General features: G+C 41.3%; 1 protein-coding gene across 1 annotated transcript in view; it reads right to left on the reverse strand.

The window, feature by feature from the left end:
• The window catches only part of MCF2L2 (MCF.2 cell line derived transforming sequence-like 2), a 554,965-nt gene that overhangs the window by 12,020 nt on the left and 515,925 nt on the right, over positions 1 to 27,020 (reverse strand). The window contains 4 exon segments of the mRNA XM_040428287.1: positions 3,310 to 3,410; positions 6,081 to 6,193; positions 14,541 to 14,653; positions 22,418 to 22,489. Of these exon segments, the coding sequence (XP_040284221.1) occupies positions 3,310 to 3,410; positions 6,081 to 6,193; positions 14,541 to 14,653; positions 22,418 to 22,489 (399 nt within the window).

The following is a 27,020-nucleotide window of genomic DNA, read 5'->3' on the forward strand; positions in this document are numbered from 1 at the left end:
CTTAGGTGATGGGAGCGCCATATTGCTTGCGTCTCCCTTCTCACTCGGTACAGGGCATGAGGGTAGAGCTCAGAGGGAGGAGTCTGCACTCCCTTGGCTCGCATTGCAAAGTTCTTGGTGGGCAGGCTTGAGAGTTCCCGCTTCTAGGGGGGCGTATTCGCCATTTTCACGCTCTTGAGAGGGCGTTCTTGAGTTTTCCCGCTTCTGAAAGGCATGAAGAAGCAGCGCCATTTTGCGAATATGGCGAATTAACCCTTTGAGTGCTGGTGCGCACGTTTTATCGCTTTCTGGCACAGCAACAAAGCAATAAAGTCAATTCTCAGGGTTTTGGCACAATTCTCAGGTCTTGCAGTACTGTTAAACATGCAGTTTGATCATGTTGGCACACATGCAGTTCTGTTGGCACACAGTTGGATCCGGTTGGCAGGAATAGGCACACAATTCAATCTGATCCTGTTCCCGTGGAGCCAAAAATGCAATAGACCGGACTGTGGGTAAAGTTACACGAACGTCAAATTATGCAGTCGGTCAGGATATGGGTATAATAGTCTATAGTTTGTTTGTGACGCCAATTTCAGCGTGCGCAGGGTACTGTCACAGGGGCCTTTAAGGTGTTGTAACTCATGCCCCAGGTTAGGAATGCCAGAGTGGTGTAATGTCTCTGTATGATAGTAGTAATGGTGTCAACGGTGTCTCCTACCTGAGTACGGCTGGACTCCTGGATCTTGGCTCACTTGGATTAAAATGAGTGTAGTGCTAGTAGGAGTAATAGAGGGATTTGCAGCAGTAATTGAGATCCAGACCTTGGGTTCAAACTTGGTAACGTTCATCCAAGCAAGATACAGCTTTAGTCTTAGGTCCCAGCAGGTATTGGCAATGTGTGGCAGGAATATATCTTCTGCTTTATCAACCTGGAGCTTTGCAGGAAAGGATGTCTGCTTTGTAGCTCTAAATTGTGGCAGGAATTTGGCTTCTGCGCTTTCTATCTTCTGCTGTCTGGGAACTGACTAGCTGAGGAGGAATATGGCTTCTCCTGGGTCTTTAGACTTTGACTCACAGTTAGCTTCACAGGGTATGCTTCTTCCTGGAACTGGAGTGGTCTGCTTGCTTCTTCCAGCTGAGGCTGCAAGGCTCAGGCTGGCGATGATGATCAATGTCTCAGCCGAGACAAGATCCTGGCTTTGGATCCCTATATCTGGGAGCTCCTAACATGCACAGCCTACCCCTAGCAGGGGGTGGGTTACACTCAATTCTAACTTTCTTCTCTCCCCCATGAGGCAGGATGTGGGTGCAGCCCACTTTGCTCATAGAGGGGGAAGCTCATTCCAGCTCAGAACTATTCCAGCTCAGAAACACTAAACTGGCTCTAACTCCTTGCTAACACATTGCTGCCACCTGCTGGTGAACATGGAAATTACAGAAATATACATGTAACAAGGCTTTCAATGCACATTTGTGAGAATATTATGTGAAATTACATTAGATGACAAGGCAAATACTCTTAACAAGTTGTAGCGGGGTAAAAGAGATTCGTAACACAACTCTGGGGTGTTACATTACCACGGACCATAACGCAATTCCATAATGGAATGCCTTTAGAAGCATTCCATCATAATAAAAGTCTATGGCCAGCATAACGGACCATTCTGGTTTCCGTTATGCTGGAGTCCTTCTATTATGACGGAATGCCTCTAAAGGCATTCCGCAATGCATTCCGTCATGGAATTGCGTTATGGTCCGTGGTAATGGAATCCATAACACAATGCAGCATATACCTCAACTCCAACTTCAAAACTTGAAGTTCGCTCTACCCTAGTCACTAAACCTTAGATAAAACGGATGAGGTCTGAAGAAGATTTTTTTACCACACCTGTGATGTTTCTTTAATTCTGATAGTCTCAATGCTCAGCATTATTCCTTCACAGATATTACCTAAATCTGGTAACAGCAAAAGCACCAGACTGCTAGTGCTGATCATTACAGTTACTTGGCTTCTTCATGAAAATCTGCCAGAGTTCTCTTAGTGGCCTCTATGACTAGTGTCCTACCTGCACACCAGACACAGTCTTTTTTTATTTGTAATCAAATGTCAAGAAATTCTGGTGTTTCTTTCCAACCACTTTTTATGGGTGGAATTTTTTTTATCACATGTTTTTCTTGGAGCTATTTCAAAGTGTTTTTCCCCTATAGCCTATGGGAAACACTTTGAAAAAAACAACACACTCTGAGTATGCTGTTATCAAAAAACACCACTGACCCAACTCTAGGTTGAAAAAATGCCAATACAAAAAACTAAGTTTATCCCTCATTAAATATTTTCCATAGAATGCCATGCAGAATTAGGAGATGGTGTATTTTCTTTAAAAATCACTACTAACGTCAGCTGCCAAAAAACACATCCTATGTGCAGAACCTGGATTTGCTGCAGTTTTTGGGGCCTTTTTTTTCTAAACAGTTGCTTGAACTACATTTTTCCCCCAAAAAACACCAGTGCATAAAATGTGTTTAAAAATGCCTGCAAAAAATAATACGTGAAATCATCCTGAGGCATCATGCACACGACCGTATGTATTTTGCGGTCCACAAAAAACGAATCCGCAAAAAATTTGAATGGCGTCCATGTGCATTGCGTATTTTACGGAACAGAACAGCTGGCCCCTAATAGAACAGTACTATGCTTGTCTATAATGCGGACAATAATAGGACATGTTCTATTTTTGGGCGGAACGGAAATATGGACATATACGGAAATGGAATGCACATGGAGTAACTTACGTTTTTTTTTTGTGGACACATTGAAATGAAGGGTTCCGTATATGGTCCGCAAAAAAAACGGAACGGACACGGAAAGAAAATAAGTTTGTGTGCATGAGACCTAAGGGTGCTTTTATCCATGGGTTTTTAATGGCATTTTTCTGCCACACCTTTTTGCACTGGCATCTTTATGTGGTAAAAGCTCCAGCTGTTAGCTGAAGGTCTACGGGAAATATAAAACGCAGCCCACACAATCGCTTTTTTAGTAGTGTTCAATTTATTTCCATACGGAAACGGAATGCACAAGGAGTAACTACTGTTTTTTTTGTGGACCCATTGAAATAAATGGTTCCTCCTACAGTCCGCAGAACCGGAACGGACACGGACAAAAAATAAGTATGTGTGCGCGAACCCTTAATTAGATGGCCTTTTTTCCAGGCGTTTTAGCAGTCCCCTTGATCAGCAGAACAATGTAGCAATGCAATATGCCATTCAATAGTGTCTAGTAGTGAAGCTGCCACAGCTCAGCCTCATTCACCCGAGTGTGACCATTACCTGCACTGTTATCTTTCAGACAGACGTTGGCAGATGCTTTCGGTATCAATATACTGGATGGTACCCAGGCTTTTTGTTTTGAAACAATCTCTTTCACTAACCTGAAAGTAAGAACAAATCATTATCTACATTACACTACATTTATTAGTATTTAATCTTAAATATGTTGACACATAAAAAGTTACTTAACTGTGCAGATACATTACTCTGATTATCTCATACTGATCCTAACAGCCTATATTATAATCCAGAGCTGCATTTACAGTTCTGCAAGCAGCACTGAAATCTTCTACCATTTTATCTTCACTTGAAAGAAGGGATGCAAATGAGGTCTAGGCAAGTTCTACTTATCTTGCCACCATATGTAAGGCAGCTATCCGATAAGTCAATGTCTGACCCTTTAAATAGGCCTTGAGAGATGACTTGGATAATAAATAAGCCAGCATCTCATCTGCATGGTGATTTGCCTCTCATCAGTGCAGAGCAGAGAGTACTGACTTAACTGGGTAAGAATTTGGAGGGTAGTATCACTCCTTAGGGAGAGCGCCTTAATCGGCATGAGGAGACTTATAGGCCATACATGCTCCTCTGGAATTCTGGGAAGAAAGGGATGCAAACAGGTGACCTAGGCCTCTCACCCAGCTGCAACTGGGTGTAAAGTAAGGTTGATCATGGTCAGAGACTACTACAAAATAAAAATTGCTTGCTTAAATAAAGCACAAAAGGTGGGTAAACCAGTGATTATACATTGTGGGTGATGTCATAGTTTAATCCTTTCATCCCTTAATAATATCATGTCAAAAAATCTTTCAAAAGCTAAAAGTTGCTTGTTGACTCTCTCTAATTAACCTGAACCAGTCTGACTAGTTTTTCTAATTTAGTAGAAGAGATCCCAGGGGATCACCGGGTTACAAAAAAAGCTCACTATATTTACACTAGTGCCATGCTTCCATTTTAATAGATATGCTTTTAATATCAACATGTTAAAACATAACATGCAATAATAGCTTTTTAAATCATTATCTTTACTTTCATTTGCCAGAAGAAAAGTACAATTGAAATAAAGAGTCCAGGTAATGGAATAATAGAAATGGCTAATTTACAAGCACTTTATTTATCTATTAAATCTAAGGGTAACCAAAGGAGGCAATTTTTTATGATTATCATTTTGGGCTAAAAATTATTTCTTCAATTGGTCTTTAATTGAAAAAAATATATATTGAGCCATTCTGTCAAAAAGGGTGTCTGTCTAGCTTTGTGACTAGTACTTTCACTTTGTGTAGGTCAGCTAATAAAACTTAAATAAAAATGAAGCACCACATTCCTATCAATAAGATAAGAATTGAGCTATAATGAGTGTTTAGGAGGTCAGAGAGCAGAGATAAGGAGCCCTCAGCTGAGCTGCCTGACAGAACAAAGTAAAAATTCAGAGCCTGCTACTAGAGAATCTCAAAGCTGCACCTTGAGACCCAAATAAAAAAAAAAGATTTTTTAGCTCAAAAGGAGTACAAAGCAATCATTTAAAAACATTGTCCCCAAAGATGTACATAGCTTTTAAGTGTTTAGTGTAAAATTCTAGAACTATCCCACTGTCAGAACTTTATATATTCAATATCATTGCATTAGCAATCTAACTCTTCATTGGGGGAGTTAAGGCTTTTAGGCCTTTTCTGAGTAGAATCTTTCCACCATGAGAGGCCAAGAAATTAAAGGGGTTTTCCAAGACTTTTTAATTGGGGAGCTATCTGCTGGAGCATGTATGTGAATTTGGCCGAGCTGGTATACCAAGCATAGCCGCTTATACAATGTAAGCCGCGAGAAGGCCACTGCTTTCACAGGCGCGCTGGTGCTGATCCAGAGGTTCAGAGGATAGTTCATCAGTTAGAAAGTGTTGTAAAACCCCTTTAATTATTATTCATTATTTAATATATGTCACATGGGCAACATTAGAGAGGCAATAGGGGGATACTTATGGTATATATCTTTAAGGCCAGGGCTCCACGGCGACATAATGCACGTGATAAGCATTGTGAAGGAAATAGGCTTTCAAATATGAAATGTACAGTGAGTTCGGGATTAATATAAGTATAAATTTACAATGAGTAGGTGCCAGCAAGGTAAGCCACATTATACTTAGGTTATAGTGTAATGTGGTGGTCATCTTTCTAGGGGGATATAATGTCAATACAAATATTACTGCCTCCCTGTTAGGGAACATGCACACAAGTGTACTTTTGATCCACATCTGATCCACATTTTTTGTGGGTCAGATGCAGACCCATTTACTTCAATGGGGGCTAAAAAGATGCGGACAGCACACCGAGTGCTGTCCGCATCCATATGTCCGTTCTGTGGCATCGCAAAAATATAGAACATGTCCTATTCTTGCCCATATAATGGGTAAGTATAGAACTGTTCTATAGATGGAAGGACGTTCTGTTCTGCAAAATACAGAACGCACGCGACCGGTATCCATGTTTTGCGAATTTACAGACCGCAAAAACAGGCTACGGCCATGTGCATGAGCCCTTATACGTAGGCCTCTCTCATCCTCACACAGCATTACACAAGGAATGCAGCAACTTACTGACAGAGCGGACAGTAAGCATGACTGGAAGTGACATATCTTACTGGAAGAACAAGGGATTGTATATCAGTATGCAACTATTAACCAGAATGAAGGAGGGTAATTAAGGATGATACGAGCCACAATATAAAATTACAGTATTATTGGAATGAAGACATGACCTCACACAATTTGTTATACTTACCACTGTCCATTCTCTCCACATTGCTGAAACTGTACTACGTCCCCTGGTCGAAGGGAAAAGGCTGTTGGTGAGCATGTCTCAAAGCTACTTTCAACACAGAAAAGGCTGGAAACCTGCAATAGTAAAATAATATTGCGTAGTTGCAGAAGACTGCATAGGGAAGGACAGTAGTCACCATTTAATTGCATAACTAGAGCTATAGATTTCAAAATACCTAGGGTGCCAATGGATCATATATATCAAATTAAATACTTTCCAAATATGAACTGCAATTAAGGATGGTTTTAGGGTATGGCAAACTGGGCAGTTTCCTAGAGTCCCTGTCTCAAAGTGGGCTTCTAAAGTCAGGAACCCCAGGAGAGGAGTAAAATTAGCCAGTACTATTTATCAGTTTATGAATGTATTACAGTATGTGGTATCTACATGGCAGTATTATGTGTGCTCTGCAAGAGAGTATTTAGATACTGCACATTACTTGAGCAATGTATGCTGCTACTACAGTAGTGTTAAAAAATTGTGAGGTTAAAAAGCAAATAAAGTGCAAAATCATTATAACAACTATTATTTCCATAAATGCAAATGCACAGGAAATACTGTAAATTCAATTCCAAATCAAAACAATAACAAAATGTATCCAGTTTGTGTTAATTCTTTACAGAAAGTAAAGAAAAAGAAATATTAGGCTGTTCAAAAAAATAGCAGAGCCAGCATTTTTCTTTAAAACTCAAAAATGTAGGGGGACATTTATTAAGACTGGTCCACGCCAGTATTAAGTCCCTCTGCACTGCTAGAGGAAGCGCTAAAATTATGTAGAGGTCAGTGCCCCCACTAATCTCGGAGTACATAGCCAGATTAAATATAGTGGTTAGCCTTGAGAGGGGTGTTTATCAAAAAAGGAAATGTCTGTCTAAATTTGAGGCAATATGGGGTAGTTGGATTGATAACTCTGGATGTTGTAGCCCCTGGTTAGCGCTTACAAGAAGCCTACTGAGTGCTCGTTGAGTATGTTACTGGAGGAGGTTGTATGTAAACCTGAGGTGTGATTCTGAGGGTGGAAAAAGGGAGAGGTAACCCACAGCTGGTGATGTTTATGACGTATATACACTGCGTGCAGAATTATTAGGCAAATGAGTATTTTGACCACATCATCCTCTTTATGCATGTTGTCTTACTCCAAGCTGTATAGGCTCGAAAGCCTACTACCAATTAAGCATATTAGGTGATGTGCATCTCTGTAATGAGAAGGGGTGTGGTCTAATGACATCAACACCCTATATTAGGTGTGCATAATTATTAGGCAACTTCCTTTCCTTTGGCAAAATGGGTCAAAAGAAGGACTTGACAGGCTCAGAAAAGTCAAAAATAGTGAGATATCTTGCAGAGGGATGCAGCACTCTTAAAATTGCAAAGCTTCTGAAGCGTGATCATCGAACAATCAAGCGTTTCATTCAAAATAGTCAACAGGGTCGCAAGAAGCGTGTGGAAAAACCAAGGCGCAAAATAACTGCCCATGAACTGAGAAAAGTCAAGCATGCAGCTGCCAAGATGCCACTTGCCACCAGTTTGGCCATATTTCAGAGCTGCAACATCACTGGAGTGCCCAAAAGCACAAGGTGTGCAATACTCAGAGACATGGCCAAGGTAAGAAAGGCTGAAAGACGACCACCACTGAACAAGACACACAAGCTGAAACATCAAGACTGGGCCAAGAAATATCTCAAGACTGATTTTTCTAAGGTTTTATGGACTGATAAAATGAGAGTGAGTCTTGATGGGCCAGATGGATGGGCCCGTGGCTGGATTGGTAAAGGGCAGAGAGCTCCAGTCCGACTCAGACGCCAGCAAGGTGGAGGTGGAGTACTGGTTTGGGCTGGTATCATCAAAGATGAGCTTGTGGGGCCTTTTCGGGTTGAGGATGGAGTCAAGCTCAACTCCCAGTCCTACTGCCAGTTTCTGGAAGACACCTTCTTCAAGCAGTGGTACAGGAAGAAGTTCTGCATCCTTCAAGAAAAACATGATTTTCATGCAGGACAATGCTCCATCACATGCGTCCAAGTACTCCACAGCGTGGCTGGCAAGAAAGGGTATAAAAGAAGAAAATCTAATGACATGGCCTCCTTGTTCACCTGATCTGAACCCCATTGAGAACCTGTGGTCCATCATCAAATGTGAGATTTACAAGGAGGGAAAACAGTACACCTCTCTGAACAGTGTCTGGGAGGCTGTGGTTGCTGCTGCACGCAATGTTGATGGTGAACAGATCAAAACACTGACAGAATCCATGGATGGCAGGCTTTTGAGTGTCCTTGCAAAGAAAGGTGGCTATATTGGTCACTGATTTGTTTTTGTTTTGTTTTTGAATGTCAGAAATGTATATTTGTGAATGTTGAGATGTTATATTGGTTTCACTGGTAAAAATAAATAATTGAAATGGGTATATATTTGTTTTTTGTTAAGTTGCCTAATAATTATGCACAGTAATAGTCACCTGCACACAAAGATATCCCCCTAAAATAGCTAAAACTAAAAACTACTTCCAAAAATATTCAGCTTTGATATTAATGAGTTTTTTGGGTTCATTGAGAACATGGTTGTTGTTCAATAATAAAATTAATCCTCAAAAATACAACTTGCCTAATAATTTTGCACTCCCTGTATGCTGGTAATTGCTGAAGACTGTTCTGCATGTAAACAGGGTATGGTGCATGAGTTGCATAATAATATCGTATGGATATATAGGTGACTGGGAATTGATGCTGATTGTTAATATAAGAGTCAATAGTACAGTGCCGACGCTCCAGGAATGGGGAGCTTAAGAGAAACCACCATGATTGTGTCCTGCTCTTGAGGGGTCTTTTGGGGGGTGGGATTGTAGGGTTACTTGTTGTTGGGTGGTTACGGGTTAATGTTAAAATTGTATATTCCATTTTATTCTATGCATAGATATATGCCATGTCTTTTGTAGTCATATGGTGCGTATTGTACTTACTATATATGACTGATATTGTATATGCTCATCATTTGTGAACAATGTTTTATTGATGCTTGAGAAAGACAAAAAAAAATGATAATAAAAATTTATCTGATTAAAAAAAAAAAATTATGTAGAGGTGCAGGCCTCTGCATAAGTTTGGTGCTTCCTCCAGCAGGCCATGCGACAGACTTGAATCTACACCAGCTCCCTTGCTGACATAGATTTATAATGTTTTCCACGCTTAAAACTGCCGTGGAAGGTGATAAATGAGCTGGGCCTACCGGTCTGCCTGCTTCCTGGCCCACGCCATGACCCCTTATCTCTGCACTATGAAAAAATGGTATATATGTTATGATAAATTACCCACTTAATATATAAACTGAAAAAATGTTTGAGATCTCGCTTTACTTTGAACTCCTGAAGTAATATTTAGTGGTATACCCATTGCTTTTGAGAACTGCTTGAGATCTGTGTTGCATGGACTCGACCAACTTCTGGCACCTCTGTTCAGATATTCCAATCCAGAATGACTGGACTACATTTCACAGTTCTTCAGCATTTTGGGGTTTTGCCTCATAAACTGCATTTTTTACTTCACTCCACGAGTTCTTTCTTGGATTGGGGTCAGGGGATTGGGCTGGCCAGTCCATTACCTTAATCCAGTTTGTCTGTAACCAAGATGTTCACTTCCTGGTGTGTTCTGGGTCAGTGTCATGTCATGTCGCATAGGGCAACATACGTAATATCCTCAAGTATGTTGATATATTCAAACTGATCCATGATCTCTCGCATGTAAAATCCAACACCATGTTATGAGAAACATCCCCATATCATGATTTTTGCACCACCATCCTTTACTGTATTCACAGTGTACTATGGCTTACTGTACTGTCTGTGACCACTAGACCCAAAAAGGAACAATTTTGCTTTCATCAGTCCACAAAATGTTGCTCTATTTCTCTTTTGGCCAGTCAATGTGTTCCTTGGCAAATTTTAACCTATGCAACAACGGGACTTTGCGGGGAGTTCTTGCAGGTAACTTTGCTTCTGATTGTAGCAGTACGTCTACGGGTAACTTCAGATCTTCTTGGGGGTGATCTTTGGCTGAGCTTTTGCCATTTTAGCTATTTGAACAGTTGTTCTCTGCTTCCTTCTGCGGCTTTCAGGTTTTCGTTGTCACTTCAGGACATTTGAGAGCATCCTATAATTTGCTGCACTTCTGTACGGTGGAGATTTATCATTTCCAGTGTTTCAGAAGGAAATGCACTATAACCAAAATGTGCAGCATTTGTTACCCTTCTACCTTAAATGGGTTGTCTGGCATTTCCCATTTTCACCCAGGCAGCCCCCCTTAATATGAATGCACCCACACCAATTTGTACTTTAAGGCATACGTATCTATTTGCACTAGAGGAAGTAACATACTCTAACAGACAACACCAAATAGTAGACAAACCTCTGTAGATTATCAAAATTGTATCTTTATTAATAACACAGAATAAAATATACAATACATAAAATAGCAGCAGATGATATCCTAAATGAGAACAAGGAGGAGAACTTCAGAGTCAATCAGCCATCAGTGGTAATTGGACAAATAATTAATTAACCCATAAGACCCAAAAGCATAGTAGTAAAAAAAACAGGGCAATAAAGCCACAAGGTTGTCAAATATGGGTGTATACCTTGTGGCTTTATTGCCTTGTTTTTTTGACTACTATGCTTTTGGGTCTTATGGGTTAATTAATTATTTGTCCAATTACCACTGATGGCTGACTGACTCTGAAGTTCTCCTCCATGTCCTCATTTAGGATATCATCTGCTGCTATTTTATGTATTGTATATTTTATTCTGTTATTAATAAAAATACAATTTTGATAATCTACAGAAGTTTGTCTACTATTTACTGTTGTTGTCCCCTTAATATGAGCATGTTGTTTACATTTTTACACTGCTAGGAGGAAGCCTTCGTCTAGCTTTACCCATGGAGAGTCACCGGATCTCCAAAAAAAAGCCTTTGTCCTGCACGATTCAGCGCAGGGCAAAGGAAAGCATCGGAGCATGAAATGCTCCGATGCTGATATCAGAGGGCCTGCCTAGGTGAAAATGAGGATATGTCCGGGTTCAGCTCTGAACCTGGACAACCCCTTTGAATAAGGGCCAAAATTAGCATGTTATTCCACAAAATGAATGACTTCACCAAGTTTAACTCCTCACTGCTATTATTTTGAACAAGCCCCTTTCAATGAATGATTCAATTACTTAAAATAAGTGCCATGCACGTCCTAATTGTTGGATCTGCTTTTTTCTATCACTCTACCACACTTACAGTAAGTCATTTGCTATGTAAAAATAATACTTCTACCAAAAACAGTGATTTATCAGGTTAATGATGTTGAACTGCTATTTTTTGAATACTACATATATATGTTGGCAGTATATAGCAGTATGGGGGCATTACACAGACTGAATTTACTAAGAAAAGTGTATAAAATAGCAGGAGGGCTTTGTTTTCTATGAAACCTGCCCTCACTGTCATTGTAGCACACAGCAGTTGCTCACATTTATCCATCTGTGTAGGAAAGATACAATGTTTGCTTTCCTCTCTTTAGCAAGACATGGGGCAATTTACACTATTTGCATGGACATCAGTGAGCCTTTTGTACAGATGGAAAGGAACTCCTCTTTCAGCTTCCGTGGGTTTTTGTTTTACATTCTAAATACTGCTTATTAACTACGTATGAAATTAGCCCTATTGTGAAAGCTGTGTACATTGTAAGCTCCATTGAGACACAAGTGCGTGTGCATCCACTGTGACAAATAAAGGAATGGAAATTTTTGGGCATATCGATAAGATATGCCATTAATGTTCGATAGGTGCAGCACCCAAGACCCATTCCTATTTAAAGAATGGGACCCTAAAGTGAATAGAGAGAAAGTAGTGTAAGCACAATCAGCACCATAGGACTTCTGAAAATAGGTGAGCACTGTCTCAGCTATTTTCAGAAGGTTTATAGCAGTGAACCGAGGGGTGGCCGCACATGCGCAGCTTGTTCTCCATACACTGTGGGGCCCTGTTCTTGAGAGAGGGGTGGATCCCAGAGATGAGATCTTCACCTATATTGGACATTTTTGGCATATTCTATTGATATGCTATAAATGTCCCAGGTGGATTAACCTCTTTAATATTTGTGAATAATTTCTATGTGTAAAACCACAAAGAAGCTGTAGAAAAACACTGTACAGCGAACTGTGCATATATAGTGGGGCAAAAAAGTATTTAGTCAGCCACCAATTGTACAAGTTCTCCCACTTAAAAAGATGAGAGAGGCCTGTAATTTTCATCATAGGTACACTTCAACTATGAGAGACAGAATGGGGGAAAAGAATACAGGAAATCACATTGTAGGATTTCTAATGAATTCATTGGTAAATTCCTCGGTAAAATAAGTATTTGGTCACCTACAAACAAGCAAGATTTCTGGCTCTCACAGACCTGTAACTTCTTCTTTAAGAGGCTCCTCTGTCCTCCACTCGTTACCTGTATTAATGGCACCTGTTTGAACTTGTTATCAGTATAAAAGGCACCGGTCCACAACCTCAAACAGTCACCCTCCAAACTCCACTATGGCCAAGACCAAAGAGCTGTCGAAGGACACCAGAAACAAAATTGTAGATCTGCACCAGGCTGGGAAGACTGAATCTGCAATAGGCAAGCAGCTTGGTGTGAAGAAATCAACTGTGGGAGCAATTATTAGAAAATGGAAGACATACAAGACCACTGATAATCTCCCTCGATCTGGGGCTCCACGCAAGATCTCACCCCGTGGGGTCAAAATGATCACAAGAACGGTGAGCAAAAATCCCAGAACCACACGGGGGGACCTAGTGAATGAACTACAGAGAGCTGGGACTAAAGTAACAAAGGCTACCATCAGTAACACACTACGCCGCCAGGGACTTAAATCCTGCACTGCCAGACGTGTCCCCCTGCTTAAGCCAGTACATGCCCGGGCCCGTCTGAAGTTTGCTAGAGAGCATTTGGATGATCCAGAAGAGGATTGGGAGAATTTAATATGGTCAGATGAAACCAGAGTAGAACTTTTTGGTAAAAACTCAACTCGTCGTGTTTGGAGGAGAAAGAATGCTGAGTTGCATCCAAAGAACACCATACCTACTGTGAAGTATGGGGTGGAAACATCATTTTTTGGGGCTGTTTTTCTGCAAAGGGACCAGGACGACTGATCCGTGTAAAGGAAAGAATGAATTGGGCCATGTATCGTGAGATTTTGAGTGAAAACCTCCTTCCATCAGCAAGGGCATTGAAGATGAAACGTTGATGGGTCTTTCAGCATGACAATGATCCCAAACACACCGCCCGGGCAACAAAGGAGTGGCTTTGTAAGAAGCATTTCAAGGTCCTCCAGATCTCAACCCCATAGAAAACCTTTAGAGGGAGTTAAAAGTCTGTGTTGCCCAGCGACAGCCCCAAAACATCACTGCTCTAGAGGAGATCTGCATGGAGGAATGGGCCAAAATACTAGCAACAGTGTGTGAAAACCTTGTGAAGACTTACCGTACATTGCCAACAAAGGGTATATAACAAAGTATTGAGATGAACCTTTGTTATTGACCAAATACTTATTTTCCACCATCATTTGCAAATAAATTCTTTAAAAATCAGACAATGTGATTTTCTGGATTTTTTTCTCTTTCATTATATTTTTCATAGTTGAGGTATACCTATGATGAAAATTACCGGCCTCTCTTTTTAAGTGAGAGAACTTGCGCAATTGTTGGCTGACTAAATACTTTTTTGCCCCACTGTAAGTTGCTGTAGGACAGGTAGACTAGATTTCTAAATAAAGCTTGCAAATACAAAGTATAATTGTTCATCTACATTAATAAAATAGAGCTAAAAATTGTCGATTGTGAGTCTATAGTGAAAAGTCCCAATCTGAACAGGAATCCTCTACCATTAAAGGGGTTGTGCACTGGTGTAATATTGATGACCTATCCTCCTATCCTCAGAATAGATCATCAATAGCAGATCAGCAGGGGACTAACTCCGGGCACCCCCACTGATCACCTATTTGAAGAGGTTGTGACGTTGTACAAGTGCTGATTCCTCTTAAGAGTTTACTTGCAAGTCATTCTCTTTGTAGTGGCAGTGCAGTGTGATACAGTTGCTTATCCTACTGACTTGAAATGAGACACACTAGTTAGAATTACACTGCGCTGCCTCTACAAAGGAGATGACATGAAAATAAACTCTTAAGAGTAAGCAGTACTTACACAACTGCTGTGACTCCTTCATACAGATGATTGCCAAGTGTGATGGGAGTCAGACCCCCACCAATTCGATATTGATGACCTATCCTGAGAATAGGTCCAAAATATTATGCCACCGCACAACCCTTTAAGAAAACATGACCTAAATCATGACCCAATGTGGAAAATCCCTTTGTAGAATATAAATATATTACTTTGGTTGTAGTGGTTTCTTCATCAATATCAGAATTTGAAAGTTCATCATTACTCGATGGAATAGCAGAAAAATCTTCATATGTTTCAAGAGAATTAAGATGCTTTGGCCAATCTATAAAATAAGAAAAAAATCATATGGTTGACATCTTAAAGTTTTTACCAAATCCAGCAAGTTATAGCTTTGGATGACTAGGATATGCCATAATTTACTGTTTGCTGGGGACAGGGGGGGCCCTTTGACATTTTCGTAACTAGTAAATGATTCTTAGTTGTAGTACCTGCACATCACTGGGTCAAGAAATGCAAAGTGGCCACTGCCATACTAGTAACGAAGGCCCATCATGGTAATGATTAGTGGATACAGATCAGCAAGTTATTTCTGTACAAAATGTATATTTTTGCAATATACCATAACTTGATGTAACAAGTTAAGTGTGTGCTTTAAGGGTGACACTCTTAATAATGTAGTTAGGAAAGAATAGTGTTGTTAGGTTTTGTCTCAAATAAATATGACATAATCTTTGCATGTATAAATTCTTAGTACTCTGCAAAAAAAAAAAAGGGGGCATTTGCAGTACCGTCATCACAGTACGTTACAGAGGCCCAGTGAATGATTCCAGTTACAGAAAACAAGTCAAGTCAGCAACGATTGTCATGACACCATAGCCGCAGTATATATAAGCTCTCCAGCCATAAAATAATACTATACTGATATAGAATAGCAAAAGTTGGCTACTTCAGATATGAAGTGTCTTTTTTTCAGTTGTAGTAGGTCACATATCATTTTATTGGAACATACATGTCATGTAAATAATACTGTACAACCATGCATATAATATATACAGTACATATACATTTTGGGCAGCAGGATCTTTAAGTTAAAAGGGTCATCCAATTCCCCACCACCCACCCAAATAGTGGGCATGGGTGAGAAACTGTTTAAAAGAAAAAAACCTCACCTATTGAATGCCACTCTGGCCCAGCAGTGATTCTCCCGTCCCTGTTCCTTCCAGTCCTTGGTTCAGTTTCCATTCACTGGCCACAGTGGTGGCATTTTCCTGAGCGGCTGGAGCAGGGATGGGAGCCTCCGCACTGGAACAGATCGGCATTCAGTAGGTGTTTTTTTTTAATATCCTTCAAATATGTTTCCAGCCATCACTAAACTTTTTTCGGGCTTGGATAACCGCTTTATAAATTATGCCTCTGAGAACAATAGTATACAGTTTATATAAATCAAACACAACATTTTCAACATTCATAATACCAAGTATACAAAAGCATGCAACAGACACTAACAAAGTCACAACGTTAATCTATTTCCAAATCATGCACTCCCAGGAACAAGATGTTTTTTATTCATTGGTTCTAAAATATATTGTTTATACTCATTCAGATTATAATCTCTCTATATAAGTAGAAAGCATAAAATAAAAATACAACTAAGGCTACTTTCACACTAGAGTTTTATGCGGATCCGTCATGGATCTGCAAAAACGCTTCTGTTACAATGATACAACCGCATGCATCCGTCATGAACGAATCCGGTTGTATTATGTCTTCTATAGCCATGACGGATCCGTCATGAACTCCATTGAAAGTCAATGAGGGACGGATCCGTTTTCTATTGTGTCAGAGAAAACTCTCCTAGGACGCTTGCAGCGTTTTTCTGTCCACCTCCAGAGCGGAATGGAGACGAAACGGAGGCAAACTGATGCATTCTGAGTGGATCCTTATCCATTCAGAATGCATTAGGGCAAAACTGATCCGTTTTGGACCGCTTGTGAGAGCGCTGAACGGATCTCACAAACGGAAAGCCAAAACGCTAGTGTGAAAGTAGCCTAATATATAACATATAATTTTTTAGGTAGTTAATTAGATTACTATTTCTGTACAAAATGTATGTGGTCGAGTTGAAACAAAACGGAAGCAGAGGAGAGAAGGTGTCAATTTTGTCAGGAAGTTCATTTAAGACACAAGATATGAATGTGGTCAGGGCTGCAAAATGTAACATCTGCGCTAGTGAACTCTGGTAATCTGTTTCTTGCAAATAAACAGATTACTGGAGTTACTATATCCGGCATAGCCAGACACCCCCGCATCCTTATTGACAATAATCAGATCTGACAGGGATCTGGCAGGTTTTTGGCATAAGTGCCACAGCGGTATTTGACCAGCCAAAAGCAGGATTTATGCCGGAAACATAATGGATCCCTGTCCCATTCCATTAATCCCACTATAGTCAAAGGGGATCCAGCAGTGTGCAGCAGCATCTAGCTATGCAGACTACAGTAACTCCAGTAAGACCACTGGATTTATGTACCGGAGATGTAAATGTAGCCTAAAGGCGGAATTTATGGAGAGGGTAACATTCAAAGTCAGCTTGATTCTGCCTTGTTGCACATTGTCAAATATAAAGAATCTTTAAAACTTACAACTTTTGTCTCAAAATTAGCGACTGTGCAACTTTGATTACGGCTTCTTTTTTTTTTTAAGTTGGAGTGGTAACTGTGGAATGAGACTAATAAACTGGAAAAATGTAGCTCAGATGATGGTATCCTATTTTACATAGTATACAATCTTTTAATTATGACCCTGCACTGGCAACTCTGGTGTGTTTATATCTGATCCCAGGGCTCACAGGTATAATCTATTAATTAAAAGTTAATTGAAAAGACTTAGGGGGTCATTTATTAAGACCAGCATTTTAGACATTGGTCTTAATAACCCTGTGCACTGGTGGTGGATCTGCCGGCCTCTGCATAACTTTGGCAAAACCACGGCCGTTCTAAATCTACCCCAGCTTCCTTGCTGACTTAAATTTAGACCATTTTCTGCGCCTAAAACAGGAGAACAAAATGATAAATAAGATGGGCCTGCAGGGCCCGTCCCCTTCCTCACCCACGCCACGCCCCCTATTTTAGACCTGAAATCTGTGCCAGAAATACGCCAAAAATGGGCAAATTTCTGTTAGTAAATGACACCCTTATTTTTTTATTTGGATCCAATAGAAAATGCATGAACACTACACTGTGCGAATCTAGCCTAAATTTAGTATCCCTCTTCCTTGTGTTTACTGTGGTAGTCCTACATGGATCACCTTTTAACAGCAGTGAAAGATGAAAGCGGGTGAAATCTCTCACCTGCGCCATGCCATTCAGCATTCGGCGCGTGCGCAGTAAGGAAGTCGGCAGCGGAAAGCGTCCTTCTTTCACTACGCCTGCGCCGAATACTAAATGGTGCAGGGGTGAGATTTCACCCGCACTCAGGGCCAGACAGGAGTATGTGAATGCTGCCTGGTCCTGTCAATTAAGTCTTGGAGGACATGGACAGAGGTGGGAGAATGGAGCCTCTAGCAGCAGGAGCAACGTCCCCCCTTGTTCCTAGAGGCTAATTTGCATATAATGAAATGTACACTTTCTGCAGGAACGGGTGCATGTATTAAAACAGGACTAGGCTAGATAGGTTCAGCTTACATTAGCGCATCGTTAATGTCAGCCAGGTTGTTATTTCTGCTGAAAGAAACCCTTTATGGTGTAAATGTTGTTTCAGTTTAAAGAGTCTTCTATCAAAGCAAAGCTTTCAGACGAGCGAGTTCCACGAATCGGACTTGCAGCTCCTGTCCTGACCTCCCAGCAATGGCGGGGTCGCATAGCATTAATATTGATTTATGTTTACAGTTCTGGAATGTATTGGTTAACACCTTAGGTAGTGACAAGAGGCGGCTGGGAGCCTCTGCATGTTACACACAGGCCTCTTCTGTGAACTGAAGACAGATTCTCCTTAGCAACGCTGTTACAGCGTTGAAGACACCCTGTTTTCTCGTATAAAGAAACATCTTTCCCTAATTAAAGGGATTCTGTCACCAAGTTTTGGGCTATAGAGCTGCGGACATGCACGGCTAGATTGCCGCTAGCATGTCCGCAATATACCGGTCCTATAGGGCTGTGTGCTTTTATTTTCTTTGAAAAAGGATTTTAGAGATATGTAAATTAGTCTTGTAAGGTGACCAAGGGGCTGTACGAACCTTCCTGGAGCCCAGCCACGCCCGCCTGTGAAGGAGCCCAGCACCGCCTATGTCCTCTGAATCTCCTCCTTTCATCACCGATAGATTGCTGTAATCTCGCAATGCGCGAGCTCGCGCATGCGCAGTGCCGGTATAGTGTTCCTTCCCTGTGCTGGCATCAGCCTCTGGGAAAGAACTGCGCATGCGCAAGCTCGCGCATCGCGAGATTACAGCAATCTATTGTTGATGAAAGGAGGAGATTCAGAGGACATAGGCGGTGCTGGGCTCCTTCACAGGCGGGCGGTGCTGGGCTCCAGGAAGGTTCGTGCAGCCCCTTGGACACATACAAGACTAATTTACATACAGTCATGTGAAAAAATTAGGACACCCTTTGAAAGCATGTGGTTTTTTGTAACATTTTTAATAAATGGTTATTTCATCTCCGTTTCAACAATACAGAGAGATTAAAGTAATCCAACTAAACAAAGAAAACTGAAGAAAAGTCTTTTCAAGATCTTCTGTAAATGTCATTCTACAAAAATGCCTATTCTAACTGAGGAAAAAGATAGGACACCCTCACATGTATTCCCTCTTAAATTGGCTCAGATCTCACACAGGTATATCACACCAGGTGCACATAATTAGTAGATCGTTACTCTGCATGTTGAATGAGGCTTGCCCTATTTAAACCTCAGACATTTAGTTTGGTGTGCTCCTGACTGTTGAAGTGAGAGTGAGCACCATGGTGAGAGCAAAAGAGCTGTCAGAGGACTTCAGAAAAAAGATTGTAGCAGCCTATGAGTCTGGGAAGGGATTTAAAAAGATCTCAAAAGATTTTGAAATCAGCCATTCCACTGTCCGGAAGATAGTCTACAAGTGGAGGGCTTTCAAAACAACTGCCAACATGCCCAGGACTGGTCGCCCCAGCAAGTTCACCCCAAGAGCAGACCGCAAGATGCTAAAAGAGGTCTCCAAAAACCCTAAAGTGTCATCTCGAGAACTACAGCAGGCTCTGGCTACTGTTGATGTAGAAGTACATGCCTCTACAATCAGAAAGAGACTGTACAAGTTTAACTTGCATGGGAGGTGTGCAAGGAGGAAACCTTTGCTTTCCAAGAGAAACATCGAGGCCAGACTGACATTTGCCAGAGATAAAGTTGACAAAGACCAGGACTTCTGGAATAATGTTCTTTGGACAGATGAGTCCAAAATTGAATTATTTGGACACAACAGCAGAGGACATGTTTGGCGTAAACCAAACACAGCATTCCAAGAAAAGAACCTCATACCAACTGTGAAGCATGGAGGTGGAAGTGTCATGGTTTGGGGCTGCTTTGCTGCAGCAGGACCTGGTCAGCTCACCATCATAGAATCCACGATGAATTCTACTGTGTATCAGAAGGTGCTTGAAGAACATGTGAGACCATCAGTTAGAAAATTAAAGCTGAAGCGGAACTGGACCATGCAACATGACAATGACCCAAAACATACTAGTAAATCAACCAAAGATTGGCTGAAAAAGAAGAAATGGAGAGTCCTGGAATGGCCAAGTCAAAGTCCAGATTTGAATCCCATTGAGATGCTGTGGGGTGACTTGAAAAGGGCTGTACGTGCAAGAAACCCCTCAAACATCTCACAGCTGAAAAAGTTCTGCATTGAGGAGTGGGGTAAAATTTCCTCAGACCGATGTCGAAGACTGGTAGATGGCTACAAGAACCGTCTCACTGCAGTTATTTCAGCCAAAGGAGGTAACACTCGCTATTAGGGGCAAGGGTGTCCTATCTTTTTCCTCAGTTAGAATAGGCATTTTTGTAGAATGACATTTACAAAAGATCTTGAAAAGACTTTTCTTCAGTTTTCTTTGTTTAGTCGGATTACTTTAATCTCTCTGTATTGTTGAAACGGAGATGAAATAACCATTTATTAAAAATGTTACAAAAAACCACATGCTTTCAAAGGGTGTCCTAATTTTTTCACATGACTGTATATCTAAAATCCTTTTTTAAAGAAAATTAAAGCACACAGCCCTATAGGACCGGTATATTGCGGACATGCTAGCGGCGATCTAGCCGTGCATGTCCGCAGCTCTATAGCCCAAAACTTGGTGACAGAATCCCTTTAAGTATATTTAAAAATGTTTAGCATCCCTGTCCCTCATCTATATTAAAAATGAACTGAAACTACATTTAGGCCTCATGCACACGACCGTTGTGTGTTTTGCGGTCCGCAAACCGCGGATGGCGTCCATGTGCAATTTGTGGAACGACACGGACAGCCTTTAATATAACTGCCTGTTCTTGTCCGCAAAGCGCGGACAAGAATAGAACACGTTGTATTTTTTTTGCGGACCACGGAATGGAGCAACGGATGTGGAGAGCCGCCAAAACTGCGGCTCGGTAGCGGACCAAAACAACAGCCGTGTGGCATGAGGCCTTACACTGAGAAAAATTTTCATTTACATTGGTAACTGAATCTAAGATTTCAATGCAATGCTGGTTGGTGTTTAGATCACCAAATCAAAACTACAAGTAAGGGCTCATGCACACGAACAAATTTTCTTCCCATGTCCGCTCCAATTTTTTTGCGGACCGTATGCGGAACTATTCATTTCAATTGGTCTGTAAAAAAAAACGGAAGTTACTCCGTGTGCATTCCGTTTCTGTATGTCCGTATTTCCGTTCCGCAAAAAAATAGAACATGTCCTATTATTGTCCACATTACAGACAAGGATAAGACTGTTCTAAAAGGCCTCATGCACACGACCGTATGTATTTTGCGGTCTGCAAAAAACAGATACGCGGAAAATACGTATGACGTCCGTGTGCATTCCGTATTTTGCGGAACGGAACAGCTGGTCCATAATAGAACAGTACTATCCTTGTCCGTAATGCGGACAATAATAGGACATGTTCTATTTTTTTGCGGAATGGAAATATGTACATACGGAAACGGAATGCACACGGAGTAACTTCCATTTTTTTGCGGACCCACTGAAATGAATGGTTCCGTATACGGTCCAGAAAAAAAACTGATCGGCCAGCTGTTCCGTTCCGCAAAATACGGAATGCACACGGACGTCATCCGTATTCTTTGCGGACCGCAAAATACATACAGTCGTGTGCATGAGCCCTAAATGTGGAGTTTCTTTTTAGCAGTGTTGTAGGCCCCAGCCTCGGGTCATTTTAGAACATCACCAATAACAATCATTTAATTCACTGCTTTCTGTCATCAACTTGCATGTCAGAAAGTTTACGGTTACCAAAAAAGTATAGTAAAAAGAACAAGTAAGGCTACTTTCACACTAGCGTTCGGAGCGGATCCGTCTGATGTTTCATCAGACGGATCTGCTCCGATAATGCAGACGTTCGCATCCGTTCAGAACGGATGCGTCTGCATTAAAACTTTTCTAAACTTTTCTAAAAATTTTCTAAGTGTGAAAGTTGTCTGAGCGGATCCGTTCAGACTTTACATTGTAAGTCAATGGGGAACGGATCCACTTGAAGATTGAGCCATATGGTGTCATCTTCAAGCGGATCCGCCCCCATTGACTTACATTGTAAGTCTGGACGGATCCGCTCGCCTCCGCACGGCCAGGCGGACACCCGAACGCTGCAAGCAGCGTTCAGGTGTCCGCTCACTGAGCGGAGCGGAGGCTGAACGCTGGCAGGCGGATGCATTCTCAGTGGATCCGCCTCCACTGAGAATGCATTGGGGCCAGACGGATGCGTTCGGGGCCGCTCGTGAGCCCCTTCAAACGGTGCGCACGAGCGGACACCCGAACGCTAGTGTGAAAGTAGCCTAAAAATGCTACATATTCTGTACATGACAGAAAACAAGAAACCACACATGCATGCACAATCACAACACTTATACCTTCGAGACCCAGTGGTGTTGGGTCACTCTTAATTTCATGTCTTTTTGCTTTAACATCTGGACCAAGTGGACCTATTAAGTTTATAAATGTGGAGAATTTGTAATATAGTTAAGTGCTTTCAAATAAGCAAAATATACCAGTAAATCACAATGTAAATTTCTCTTAGTATCAAAAATATATCATACTTCTAGTCTTCTGAATTAGTAGAGGAACACATCATGCCTTGCTAGCAACAAAGGTGGACAACTTTTACAATGGCTTAAATAGGTTTTCCAGATTTATTCCTCATTCACATGTCAGTGTTCGGTCAATGATTTCCATCTTTGATTTTGAGCCAAAACCAGGTGCAGCTCTAAACACAGAACAGGTGCAGATCTTTCCTTATACCTTATGTCTGTGGAGGCTCTAATCCAGGTTTTATCTCACAATCACTGACCAAAACATTGCTGTGTGAATGAGGCTTTAACATGCTCTTCTATATATATTCTCTTCCCCCTGCTTTTCTATTTCAATTTGGACTCCTGTCCTGCTTTCTCCATGTAGCACTTCCTGGTGCTGTATCCAACCAAACCCATGATGCACTTCTCCTTTTCTGCCACAGCTCCAGCACCGCCCCTAACAATGCCCAGCTTATAGCTCCTCCCACCCAGCTCGTTACATAGACACTCCTCTATCACTACCGCTGATGCTGCATTGATACACCCATGGACATAACATCACAGGAAATCGGAACAAGCTGCATGGACATGGTCATGTGACCACAGCCCTGAAAGGAAGATAGGAGCAATAAAGGTAAAAGAAATACATCACAAAATTACAGCTAATTTCTTAATTGATTATTTCAAAGGATGTTGATACAAACCAGAAAACCTTTTTAAAGATGATTTACTGTGAAGTCCTCAATAAATTTTGTGCTTTTTGCACCATATAACTACTGTATATGGACAGCCGAGGATTCTTACTAGACTGAAACATTTCAGGTCCTCTTTAAGATGTTTAAGGTATATGATCTGTTAATTATTTAGGAATACCTATGTAAGCAAAATTATGTATAATAAATACCCCGTTACTGAAGCTTTACTGCTAACCTAGGTATAAAATTTTGCTTCATTTCACATAAATTTCTACAGTTTACAGAACAAAGTGATAATGTTTGTGAAGCATAAAAATGTGGTCGAGAAATATTTTGAAATTCGTTCACACTTTGTTGGTAAAAGGTGAATTGCGTTATGGATTCCGTTACCACGGACCATAATGCAATTCTATGACGGAATGCATAACGGAATGCCTTTAGAGGCAGGAGAGGACTCCCCTGCATAACGGAAACGGGACGGATCTGTTTTGCAGCTCATAGACTTCTATTACCCAGGTTTCATTCCAAATGCTTCATCAGGGGCGTATGCCCGCCCTCCATTTGGAGCAAAACCAGGGTCAGGCATGAACATTTGGCTGGTTTTACGTGATTTATATCTATGCTTGTGAGTTTAATAAATATTTATATGATAAGCACCAATAATAAATGACTCACAAAAATGAGTACCCGTGCAAAGCCAGCACGTATAGTAGTACACCAAAAAGAGAAAGACAGGGCTCGCACTCAATAGTATTAAATATGTATAAACTTTATTAGCGTCTCCATACGAGACAAATCACAGTAAAAACACATAGAAAACAATGGATGGTGGAAAAAGAGCACACAAGATGACATGGAGCACGACTAAAACCTGAAATGGCAAATAAATACAAACAATAGATGTGTAAATATAGCACATATGTGCATATAGGCCAAGCAGGATGTCAAAAATACATATAGTAAGGCAGAACTATAAAAGCTAAGTAAAGATATAATACATTGTAACCAGGATATAAATATAAAGTGCAAATATCACAGAGTACATGGATAACTAAAGCTAAATAGTTCACTATGACGCCATGAACAAAAATACCTGTATAATGCTCCAGCAACCCCAACGGCCTATATGCACATATGTGCTATATTTACACATCTATTGTTTGTATTTATTTGCCATTTCAGGTTTTAGTCGTGCTCCATGTCATCTTGTGTGCTCCTTTTTCCACCATCCATTGTTTTCTATGTGTTTTTACTGTGATTTGTCTCGTATGGAGACGCTAATAAAGTTTATACATATTTAATACTATTGAGTGCGAGCCCTGTCTTTCTCTTTTTGGTGTACTAAATATTTATATGGTAGAATTGCCTACAGGACTTCACTATTTGGAGCACACTTCCTTTGCTGCGGTGACTAAAGGGTGCAAAGTACAAGAGGAATAGAGAAACGAATACTCTTTTTCTTCTACGCCTGTGAGTACAACCTGTGCAAGTGTGAGTGAATAGTGACCACAATACTTGGCTATCAGTGTGGTTTTTGGCATTCCACAGGGTTCTTAGTGGTGAGAAGACATCTGTGGGAATCGATGTTTTACCCGTGTGTATAAAGTTGGATGACTCTGGGAGGAAGTGGTTACTGGTAGAGACTGTGCCGTCCACTGAAATAGATTGGCTGTTTGTGAATACGACCCGCTTCACATTTGGGACTCGCTGCACTTCAGGATTAAGGCAATATATTGGAAGGGAAAAAAAAGTTTTATATTGTTGTAAAGGGGGAATATTAATTACCAATATTTATGCAAATATCAATAATTAATATTCATAAATAGGAGGAGCCGTCTACCGATGACTCCGCCTATTTATACATTTATATTAATAACACTATACTTTCACCTTGCCTTACGCTAATCACTAAACTAGCTGCATGCTCCTTACTGAACTAACTACCGCTAGTAACCACACGTTACACAGTAGGTACAAATAACACACAATATTTATTATCCTACAGTACACAACGTACGCAAAGCACTAACAATACAGTACTATAAAAACAGCACTAAATACACTATTCAATCCCAAGTTCCACCCATAAACTAACTATACAGTACACACACATACATACATTAGCAGCCCATCCCACCTGGACTAAAAACTATCCCTACAGGGAAATGAAGGGTTAACGGTGGCGCTGCAAGGGCAGATGCAGGCCACAAACACAGGGTACTGGGGTACAGAATAGGGAGCAGGGATACTCCTACAGGGTTAGGGTAGGGTATAGGGGTGGTAGGGATGCATCGGTGGGATAGGGGTATGGTTGGTGGGATGATAGCATCAGGGATAGGAGTGTAGCAGGGAGTAATGGTGGGATGGATTGTAGGGGTTAATAGATAGGGGTGTAGCAGGGAGTGATGGTGGGATGATTGTAGGGGTATAGGGGTATGTTGGTGAGTTTGGGGTATGGTATAGGGAGGGTTAAATCGTTGGTGGTATAGGGTATAGGGAGGGTAAATGAATATAGGGGTCCGTAGGGGCTACAGGTAATCGTTGGTGGGATAGGGTAATATGGGGAGGTAGTAGGGGTTAATCGTTGGTGGGGTAGTGGATACTCAGCCCATCCAGGGAATTAACGGCTTGTCATCTAGGGGTTTATTCCCGCTTCTTATGCTCATTTCCAGGGGTCTTCTATAGGGGGGGGGGCGGCTCGGCTCTTCTGTCCAGTGCAGGGGCCGCCAGATATTTATGTTCGGCGGCCCGCACTGCCGCACCGCCCACACTGTGGCGCGCGGGCGCGCGCCACCATCAGGGGCACGGGGGCCGGCGCAGTGAGATGACGTCACTGCGCCAGCCCGCACATCCCTGCACGAGCGCGTGCCGGAATGCACATAATAGAAGGAGGGGAGGTTTCTCCCCTCTTCCTATTATTCATAATTATCTCCAGCGGCGCTGGAGATAATTAATACAAAGGACTCCGATTCTATTGAATCGGAGTTCTTTGAAGCATACAGGATGACCGGACTCTTGTCCGGTCATTCTAATGCAATTAACCAGATGGCATCAGTGTGAATGCTTGGGGCACATTCACACTGATACCTCTGGTTTTAGGTGACATATTTCTCATCAATGGGGCCTATGGATGAGGGGATAATATTATAAGGGGACAAATACTATAAGGGGACACATGTGGGGGCACATATTTATAACAGGGACATATAAGGGGCACATATTCCCCACAGGGGCCAACAATGATCCCCCGTGGAATGCTAAGGATAGATGTGCGCAGATGTTGGGCACATCTGCGCACATCATCCTATAGTGTGTATGCATATATATCATACATGCACGGACGTTCACATGCATATATATATATATGTATGCATATATTTCAACCCTTCCTCAACAATTGTAATGAGTAACATGGTCTGGTAATCAGTCTGCATCTTTGTCATATCGAAATAAGCAGTTCTTAGCTTTTCTCTTATACTTTGAACAGGTACGTACACTATATAGACAAAAGTATTGGGACATCTGGACATTACACTTACAGGAGCTTTTATAACATCCCATTCAGCTATATCTTAATTCTTCTCCTCCCGCTTCCTTAAACTCAACATGGAGAAAATTGAATTCAACATCTTTCTCCCATGTTACTCCACCCCCTTCCTGACCTATCCATCCGTTAATAACACCATGCTTTCTCTGGTCTCACAGGTTTGCTGCCTGGGGATAATATTTGATTCTGCCCTATCCTTCAA

This window comes from Bufo bufo, chromosome 4 (genome assembly GCF_905171765.1).
Source record: "Bufo bufo chromosome 4, aBufBuf1.1, whole genome shotgun sequence".
In the NCBI taxonomy this organism is placed as follows: domain Eukaryota; kingdom Metazoa; phylum Chordata; class Amphibia; order Anura; family Bufonidae; genus Bufo; species Bufo bufo.